The sequence below is a fragment of the Hyaena hyaena genome, unplaced genomic scaffold (genome assembly GCF_003009895.1).
Source record: "Hyaena hyaena isolate Hyena2069 unplaced genomic scaffold, ASM300989v1 scaffold_2642, whole genome shotgun sequence".
In the NCBI taxonomy this organism is placed as follows: Eukaryota; Metazoa; Chordata; class Mammalia; order Carnivora; family Hyaenidae; genus Hyaena; species Hyaena hyaena.
This window is the reverse complement of record NW_024083275.1, coordinates 1-10,213: the sequence shown is the minus strand read 5'-3', so window position 1 is coordinate 10,213 and position 10,213 is coordinate 1. Positions and strand designations below refer to the sequence as shown.

Here is a 10,213-nt window from a genome sequence, read left to right as displayed (position 1 = left end):
TAGGAAAGGTACAGTCTGTGTTTTGTATCTGTGTGTAGATGCTTCTTCAGGCATCCAGGACTGGGGAAAACCCAGACTGATACAGGTAAAAGGACAGCATAGAAACTGCATCACAGCTGAGTATGCTGATTCTTTCTTTCACAAGGATGGGCTGTGTGCTGGGCTTGTCAAAATAAGACTACAACTAGGGGATGTTCCAAGACCTCAGACTACCTTATTTGTGTCTCTTCAAGCTTACAGCTGTGCAGCCACAGTCCTTGTCCTTGGGAGACACCAGATCCAGCACCATGAAGGGCATCCTCCTTACCTGTATCATCGCAGCACTTGTGGTAACAGCTGTAGGTGAGGGAAAACAATGACACCCTTTGGGAATGAAGACCTCTTTTCACACCTCATCAACGTCTTATCACTATTGTTGCTCTGGGGTTCTCTCATGTGGCCTCTCATGTCAAAGTGTGGTCAGTGGGTAATGGGAGACCCCTCTGTGCACACTGGTGTTAGTGGAGCTGCTCTGTGCTGTGGGTCTTCCCACTGGGAAATGGTGGACAGTGGAAGGAAACTAATGGGGATGGCTCCATCTCACAGCCTCAAGTTTGGGGGATGCCAGAGGGAAGGGATGCCATCCCAGTTATTCCTTTACCTTGAGATGGATGTGGAGCTTTGTCCCGCATACACTCTATAAGTGTTTCCTGAATGTTGACAATGCTGGACATCTTGTCTCCCCAGAATCCCTGAGTTGTGTGCAGTGTAATTCATTGACAAACTCCTGTGTCAACAGCAACATCACTGAGTGTCCCTCAGATGCCAATGTCAGTTGTACCAGTTTTGTGGCTAACTCTTCTCTAGGTGAGTTTGGGATGTTATAACCCTCATTTCTGGGATTTGCATGGGGCAGGAGCTGGAGAGGGTGGCACGGGAAGAAAGGAAGGCTGAGAAACAGCCCAGCTGTGCAAAGAGAGAGAGATGAGGTCATGAAGATGCCTTCCAGAAGAAGTAAAACGCAGAAGTCAGATGAGAATGCAAGAGCAAACAGACAAGGCCTGTGGCTTTTTGAAATTGCTGCCCTTGACCGAAACCTCATTCTGGACCTCTGTTAGTGGATGTGAGAAGCAGGGGAAGGTCTTAGTAAATTGCAAAGAAGGCAATTTGCTCTAGTTGCTTGCATTCTTCACTCTTTATGCCCCCCTTTTCTCTTTCTTAGTGTTCATTCCTGTTCCAGATCCAGCATACTTTCATTCATATTACTTCCCAGTGTGTTTTGCCGGCACTACTGTTACCTCTCTCTCAGAGCACTTAGATTTCTTTTTAACTTTTTATTATGGGCTTTTTAAAATATGGACAAAAGCAGGAAGAAGACTATAATGCATTGCCATGTAACCACTATCCTGTGTCAATAATCAACATTTTGGTTTTTTTTTTCAATAATTATCTATTTATTTTTTTGAAATTTCTTTTTTTATTTTTTGGTTTTAAAGTTTATTTTTTAAGAGAGAGAGAAGGAGAGAGAGAGAGAGCACAAATGGGAGAGGGGCTGAGAGAGAAGGGAGCAGAGAGAGAATTCCAAGCAGGCTCCAAGCTGTCAGCACAGAGCCCAATGTGGGACTCAAATTCATGAACCATAAGATCATGGCCTGAGTCAAAGTTGGATACTTAACCAACTGGGCCACCCAGATGCCCCTGCAATAGTATTTTAATTTTTTAATGTTTTATTTATTTTTGAGAGAAAGAAAGAGAGAAAGACAGCGTGAGCAGGGGAGGATCAGAGAGAAGGGAGACACAGAATCTGAAGCAGGCTCCAGCCTCTGAGCTAGCTCTCAGCACAGAGCCCGACGCAGGGCTCGAACCCACGAACTGTGATATCACGACCTGAGCCGAAGTCAGATGCTTAACCGACTGAGCCACCCAGGCGCCCCCCCCCCCGCAATAGTATTTTAAAACAAACCTAGAGGAACAAGGGGGAGAAGAAGGGCGGAAATGGTGGGGGAAAGGGAGAGAGGCAAACCACGAGAGACTCTTGAATGCTGACAAAAACTGAGGACTGATGAATGTGGGGGGGAGGGGGGATGGGCATGGAGGAGGGCACTTTGGGGATGAGCACTGAGTGTTATGTGGAAACTAATTTGACAATAAACTATTTGTAAAAAAATAAATAAATAAAACAAACTTAGATATCATGTAATTTCGCCTAAAAATACTTCACTATTCATCTATGATAAGGACTTTTTTTTTCTTTTTACATAAATAAAATACCATTGTATGCCTAAGAAAATTATCTGGAATTCTTTAATTTCTTCTAATAACCAGGTCATCTTAAAAATGTCTCAATTGTTTCAGATGTTGTGTTATAGTTAATGTATTAGAATTTGTATATAAACAAAATCCCCACACTGTATTTTGCTGTCAGATCTATTATATCCAATTTGTTTTGTAACAGGTATTATCATTTTGTTGTTGTTGTTCAATCCCATTGAATTTTTGGAGAAGCTGGGCCATATGTCCTATAGTTCTGTCTTTGTCTCATTTTCTGGCTTCAGTTAATTGCTTCCTTGTGGTATCATTTCTTTCTTCCCCTATTCCTGATATTTTCCTAAAATTGGACCCACGGTTATCAGTAGAAATTTCTTCAATAATGGAAATATTTACATTAATTCAGTCTTATATAATAGCCTCATGTGGCTATTGGCCACTTGAAATGTGGTTACATGAGTGAAGAGCTGAATTTTAAATAGCCACATATAACTACTAACTACCGTATCAGATAGCTCTGACCTAGAAGCTTGACTGTATTCAGGTTTAACATCAGATTGCACTTAGGACCATCATATCTGCTTGGCTGTTTTTCAAGATGCTAAGATTGATCAGTGCACTCTGGAATATTGGCCTGAGTCACCATTTTCAATCTCCTCATCGGTCTTTGACCTGAAGTTTAGCCTGTATCTCTACCACTCTCCTGCTAAAGGAAGAAACTGCCTCATGGAGAAAGATTTTTCTTTTTGCAGGAAACTCACCCTAGTGTCTCAAATCACATTGAACTGAGGGTATGTTTTCCACTGTTGCTTGAAGCAGTCACTATCCAGGGCCCCTGCCCTCTCTGAAGCTTCAGCACCCAGGGATGACATTCTGTGTTTGTCGTTGTGCAGTGGGAGCCATCACATTATACCAGGATAATGCCTGCTCTGCAGAGAACTGCAGGGAAGGGAGAAGCATTGTTGATGGTTTCACTGTCCACGTGTCTGATGAAGAACGCTTCCATTTTACAAGCCAGTGTTGCCAAGGGAAGGAGTGCAATGACATCAGTGATGCTCTGGGTGAGTGCTGGCAATGTGCCATCCTCCCTCTGTCCACCTGACTCTGTCCTTCCTTTGCCACCTGTGGTCCTCACCCTCTGGGGGAACATCTGGAGTCCAAGAGCTTCAGTACATATCTGGGCAATATCAATAGCTGACTTACAATAATTACATGGGAAACCCACCACTACTTTCATGCTTTTTTCCTTTCTAAGTACAGAGAGAAATCACAGCACTCCAAGTTGTATGGAATTAGATGCTTATTAGTAGTTCTCAAATTCTGTGGTCTCAGGCCTTATTTTAAGACTGTAGGTCTTAAAAATTATTGCAAACTCCAGAGAACTTTGATTTATGTGAATCATAAGCTCAGTATTTACTGTATTGGAAATTTTAAAAATTAAAAGAATTTACAAAATGGAATTTTAAAATCTTTATGGAGCTCATTGAAAAACAATAAACCCACATGTTAACATTAATAACATTTTAAATAGAAAAAGGTATATCTTCCAAACCAAACATGATATTTAGTGAGAAAACCAAACGCCTTTGGTTTCTGGCTTAACAGAAAACAACTGGGTTTTCAGATTTGCCTGTGCATTTAATCTGCTGCAATCTCTTATGTCATGTAGCATTTCAAAAACTCCACTGTACATTCGTGAGGGAAATAGTAAAAGAGGCAATGAACATCTTAGTATTATCATGAAAATGGTTTTGACCTTGTGGACTCCCTGAAAGTTTCTTGGGGATTCTCATGATTTCTTGGATCATAATTTGAGAAATGTTGGTCTATACCAAAGCACTCTCTCCCTCTATCTCTTTAGCATTTATTTATTTTTGAAAGAGAAGAAGCAGAAGAGGGACAGAGGGAAAGAGAGAGAATCCCAAGCAGGCTCCTCGCTGTCAGTGCAAAGCCCAACATGGGGCTTGAACTCATGAACTGTGAGATCCTGACCTGAACTGAAATCAAGAGTAGGATGCTTAACTGACTGAGCCACCCAGGTGCTCCCCCCCACGCCCCTGCAAAGCTCTCTTTCTAAAGAGAAGAAAACAAATCCAATAAGGCAGAGTTAGTTGGCCATAGTTCTAGTACAGGTCATTAATAGCAGAACTGGGTCTCAGTAGAATTTTGTTAAATAATGGCATATGTTCATTTACTCAGAGAAGGACTTATTTCTCTTTATTCATTTTTGTGGGGTACCTGAGTGGCTCAGTCGGTTGAGCGTCAGACTTTGGCTCAGGTCATGATCTCATAGCTCGTGAGTTCAAGCCCCGCGTTGGGCTCTGTGCTGACAGCTTAGAGCCTGGAGACTGCTTCCGATTCTGTGTCTCCCTCTGCCCTTCTCTCACTCGCAGTCTCTCTCTCAAAAATAAATAAAACCATTTTAAAAATTTGGAGTTTTACTCATTTTAGAGAGGCGGGGGCAAAGCATGAGTGGGGGAGGGGCAGAGAGAGAGGGAGACACAGAATCTGAAGCAGGCTTCAGACTCTGAGCCGTCAGCACAGAACCCAACACAAGACTCAAAATCACTGTGAGATCATGACTTGAACCGAAGTTGGATGCTTAACTGACTGAGCCACATAGGCACCCCTATTCAGAGAAAGATTTAGTAATAGCTATACACTTATTGACATGCTCAGTATAGCTGACTAATGTCATTGGTCGGTTTTAGATAAAAATCTTACCTTTCCCTTCTCAGCCCAACACACCCACTGACCACAGTTCTTCAAGACTGAATGGTTTGTAAGGGCAAGTGTGTAGGTTGTGTGCTGTGACTGTTTTGGTGGGATATGTAACTGGTTGGGATTACTAGTGTCTTCATGCAATTACCCATTCTCAAGATCTGTTTGGCGAGCATATTTGCTTGCTTGTCTCCTTCAGTACAAAGGCACTGCTATGTTATGTGTTACAACACTGTTCTAAATTACTCTTATTATTTCCAGCTCCTCTACCAGAAGATGTGTCCAACACAGAGTGTCTTGCGTGTTATGGATCTAATGAAAGTTCCTGTAGTGTGAAACCCAGGAAATGTTATAAAGAAGAATGGTGTGTCAATCTAGTTGCAGAATTTACAACTGGTATGTCTTGGGGTTTTAATTGTCGTTTATGGGACTTGAGTTGAAAACACATCAAGTCTTGGGTAATAAGTTCTGGGTTAACAAAAGAAGGTTGGGAGAGGTTAGTAGGATTAAAAAAAAAAAAACAAAAAACAAGGTCAGAATGCTTTGAGATAGTGAGGCTGTTAATGTAGCCTTGAGATGGTTGCTATTTCCACCTCCTTAGTCCAGAACCATTCATTCTGGACTGTCTACCTCTTGAACCTTGTTGTACTGTGGCTTATAATCAAGCCAGGTCTGTTTAAGTGCATCATGTCAATCCTGGCATTTATTTCTTTACTAGGTTGGAGTGTTATGTGGGTGTGTGTGTTTGACTTTTATTTCCTTTTAATACTTATACTTTTTTCTCTACTTGTCACTGAAAAGTGTTGGCTTATGACAACTTGGATCACCTGACTGAAAGAGTCAGATTGGGCTTTAATAGCCAACAAATTTTTCTTTTCTACAAAAGTAATTGGATATTAACCATTATGAACTACAAGTTAACATGTATGTATGTATGTATGTATGTATTTAGGAAGAGAGTAAGGGAGGGGCAGAGAGAGAGAGAGAGAATTCAAAGCAGGTACTGTGCTGTCAGCAGAGAGCCTAATGTGGAGCTTGAACTCAGAAACTGTGAGATCATGACCTGAGCTGAAACCAAGAGTCTGAGACTTAACTGACTGAGCCGCGCAGGAGCCCCAAAAGTTAATCATTATAAAACACAAAGCTAATACATTTATTATTCTTTACATATCCCGGCAGATGTTATACCTGAGTATTTAAAAAATAATATCTTAAGTTGGGTTATGTTCATTACTGTTAAAAAACAACCTCTAAATTCTCTGGCTTAATGTAGCAGATGTTTATTTTTTGCTCATATGGCAGTTGATTGCAGAGTCCTGGGGCCTGTTTTCCTTCTATCTTGAGGCTCTAGTTCCCACCTGCCCAGGACTTGGCAGCTTCTTGCGATATTCTTTGCATCTCACCAATAGGTCGGGGAAAGATGAGGAGTGGAGGAAGGCAGGAAAGTCTTTTCTTTTTTATATTTCAATGTTTTTATTTATTTCTGAGAGAGAGACAGAGACAGAGAGACAGAGAGAGACAGAGACACAGAGAGAGAGAGAGAGACAGCCTGAGTAGGGGAGGGTCAGAGAGAGAGGGAGACACAGAATCTGAAGCAGGCTCCAGGCTCTGAGCTGTCAACACAGAGCCCGATGCGGGCTCGAACCCACGAACCATGAGGTCATGACCTGAGCCAAAGTTGGACGCTTAATTGACTGAGCCACCTAGGCGCCCCAAGTCTTTTCTTTTTAATGTTTATTTATTTTTGAGAGAAAGAGGGGGGGCAGAGAGAGGGAGACAGGGGACCCAAAATGCCCCCCCCACACTGACAGTAGAGAGTCCCATAGGGGGCTCAACTCATGAACCAACTGAGCCACCCATGCACCCAGGCAGACAGGTTATTACAGGCAAGGCCTGAAAGTACATTCATCACTCTATCAGATTCTGTTGACTGGGACCAAAACTGCATTGGAAGGTGGAAATGCATTCTAATGGATCTAGTGGTGGCCCAACAGGAAAGGAAGAGACATGAAGCTAAAACTAGAACAGCCAGTGAGACTCTGTCACAATATGGCCAAGAATAGTAATAGTTTAAGAGCACCAACACCCAAGTACAACTTAATTTCAACTTTTGCTAATGGCAATTATAGTATTGGAAATCCATATTTACATGAAATTGCAGATTTTTCAGTGGGGTCAAACATCACAAGTATCTTCAACCTCTTTTTACTTTTTAAAAAAATAAACTTTATTTTTTAGAACAGCTTTAGGTTCACAGAAAAACTGAGAGGAAGGTAGAGAGATTTTCACATACCCCTGTCCCCACACATACATAGCCTCCCCCTACTATCAACATTCTGCACCAAAATGGAGCATTTGTTGTAATCTATGAACCTACATTGACACATCGTTATTACCCAGAGTCCAAGGTTTACATTAGGGTCCACTGTTTGTACTGCATATTCCACAGGTTTTGACAAGGGTATAATGACATGTGTCTACCATTATAGCATCACACAGAGTAGTTTCACTGCCCTAAAAATCCTCAATTAATCTCTTACTGCTGGTAATCTATGATCTTTGTACTCTCCCCATAACTGATTTTATCAGAATATCATATATTTGGAATCATATAGTATGTAGCTTTTTCACATTGACTTTCACTTAGTGATATGTATTTAAGAAATTTTTTTTAATGTTTTATTTATTTCTAGGAGAGAGAGACAGCGTGAGCAGGGGAGGGTCAGAGAGAGAGGGAGTCACAGACTGAAACAGGCTCCAGGCTCCGAGCTGGCAGTCAGCACAGAGCCCGACGCGGGGCTTGAACCCATGAACCCTGAGATCATGACCTAAGCAAAAGTCGGACGCTCAACCGACTAAGCCACCCAGGCGCCTCTATGGGATGGATTTTTTTTAAATCCATAGTGTTTGACTTAATTGGAAAGCTAGGCAGATGAAAGCCATCGTACATGTACGGTTTTGTTATTTGTGTTGCTTGGCACATATCTTTGTGCTTGTCCACTTTCCCCCAATACTGTAGATGTGTACCAAGCAGCACATTTCTGTAGCTCACTCTAATTCAATCTCCAGCATTGCTACTTTCTATTAAAAAAAATAATTCATTGTTTTTTTCAAAGAGATTTGGAGATTTTTCCTTCCTTTTCAAAAAAATATGAAGCCCTTCTTCTGATGAGTAGCTAGCCCCCTCCTCCAGTTATTTCCTCTCCTGTGAACTGCCTGTCCCCCAGGGCTGTTTAAGTTGTAGCCATTAGAGCAATACTGGCACATACTATGAGCTCAGTAACGGTAGCTGCAATCACAACCACATCTTCTTTGCAAATTCCCTTGGCCTTTCCCTAGGACTTGCACCTTTAACAGGGTTAAATATAATATAATTTAGATTTAGAATTAAGACCACCTCCATCTGATTTAGAATTAAGATCACATCCAGTTTTCTTAGAAAAACTCAGGCAGAGAGAACTCAGGTCCAGAGAAAAGTGGGGATGGAAAGCAGAACCTGGAGGAGGGGAGCCTGGGAGAAGTCCTTCCTAGATCGAGAGCAGAGGGCTTCAGGATTTTGAGCCCATCCCTGGATTTTGTCACCTGCAAGCTCCTCAGGAAAACACTTGAGATTTGAGTCCCAGGCCCATGTCTGTGATCTCAGCCTTGCATCCACCTTCTGGAGCTTCAGTTTCTTCTGGAGTTAGGTGGGGGGTCTGGGTTCTGACCTCTGTGGTTCCTCCATTACCATTTGGTGTTCTTTTTTTAAAAATGTTCATTTATTTTGAGAGAGAGAGAGAGAGCGCAGGGGAGAGACAGAGAGAGAGAGGGAGAAAGGATCTGAAGCAGGCTCTGTGCTCTCTGTGGGGAGCCCCACATGGGGCTGGAACTCACAAACTGCGAGATTATAACCTTAACCAAAATCAAGAGTTAGACGCTTAACAGGCACTGCTCCATTTGGTGTTCTTGATCCTAGGCCCTTTCTCCAAGCCCCTGTTTTAGATCTAAAACAGGTTACAGGTTGCTGTGAGGCCTGTGGAAGAAGAGCAAAAAGGAATGCGAAGTCCTTACTGTCTCCATTGCATTCACAGAGTCTAAGACGCTTGTATTGAAAGGCTGTTCCAACATCAGTAACGCGACCTGTCAGTTCTTGTCTGCTCAGAACCGGACTGTTGGAGGAGTCATCTTCCGAAAGTTTGAGTGTGTAGACGGTGTTAACACCTCCTCAACTGCCGTTCCCAATGCGACCTTGACTACCCCTCCTGTTGGCAGTTCCTCAACACCCATCTCCAATGAGCCCACCACCCCGGACACGGGCTCCAAAGTCTCTTTCACCCCTGCAGCCTTTGCCAGCCTCCTTCTGCTGGGGCTGCTACTCTGAGATCCAATAGCCACCTTCAAATGCCTCACCCTTTCCCTCAGTAAATGGCAGTCAGAGCCTTCCAGGCAAAGCCCTGTGACAGCCACATTTTTCTCCATTATTAAAGCACTGGTTCACTGGCTGGCCCAATCTGTCCTGATATGCTCTGGGCTGGGCTTCCTTTCAGCTACTGTCCAGCACCACCTCCCAGTTTCTTATATTTGAAACCTGTTCACCTTAATGTGTGGGCTCCCAGGACCTCCCTAATCTGCTCTGCTTGCTTCTGAGAAACAGACCCTTTCACCTTATTGACATTTTCTTTCTACAGCTCTGCACTTCTGAGGACTGACATGTCACTGTCCCTACCTGCACACTTAGGGGGCGCCCAGTCATTCCTGTAATACCCTGTGTTAACCCTAGGACCAATATCTGGCTCTTCAGTGATGGTCCTGGCTCTGGTCACAGGCCCACAGTGACATTGTCCACAGGGCCCAAAGAGGGATACAAAGGAGTTGCTGAAGGCTAGAAGACTCCCCTGCCTAACTTCACAGGCAGAGACTAATGCTCTTGGTGCCTCAGCTGACCAGATGTCTCATAGTCTTGCACAAAATGGAATGTAGCTACAGAGCCCCCGTATCTCTTCTCAGAGAACCTACAGTGAAAGACAGAGTTTTTGACTCTATATCAGATACCCAAGGAAAAAGAAAGCTATTCAATCCAATATACACAGAAATACAAGTTTAGTTAATAAGGTGGGCCTTGAACTGGACTTGGAAGAATGGAGTTTTCTGTAATAAAATTTTTATAAAGGTGTATAAACCAGGGGCGCCTGGGTGGCTTAGTCGGTTAAGCGTCCGACTTTCGCTTAGGTCATGATCTCTCTGTTCGTGGGCTCGAGCCCCGCGT

The 10,213-nt window shown here is 43.0% G+C and overlaps 1 protein-coding gene across 1 annotated transcript; it reads left to right on the top strand.

The window, feature by feature from the left end:
* The first annotated feature begins 287 nt into the window (after window positions 1-287).
* On the top strand, window positions 288-9,328 carry LYPD8 (LY6/PLAUR domain containing 8). The gene is made up of 5 exons (XM_039225716.1): window positions 288-342; window positions 727-846; window positions 3,141-3,308; window positions 5,230-5,364; window positions 9,039-9,328. The coding sequence occupies exons 1-5, from the start codon at window positions 288-290 to the stop codon at window positions 9,326-9,328; spliced, it is 768 nt and encodes a 255-aa protein (XP_039081647.1).
* The last annotated feature ends 885 nt before the right edge of the window (window positions 9,329-10,213 follow it).

Bases quoted from the DNA above. Each gene is read 5' to 3' on its own strand.
- LYPD8 (XM_039225716.1), top strand. From the start codon at position 288: ATGAAGGGCATCCTCCTTACCTGTATCATCGCAGCACTTGTGGTAACA. The intron at 343-726 runs GTGAGGGAAAAC...TTGTCTCCCCAG, and splicing joins ACTTGTGGTAACAGCTGTAG to AATCCCTGAGTTGTGTGCAG. The intron at 847-3,140 runs GTGAGTTTGGGA...GTCGTTGTGCAG, and splicing joins TGTGGCTAACTCTTCTCTAG to TGGGAGCCATCACATTATAC.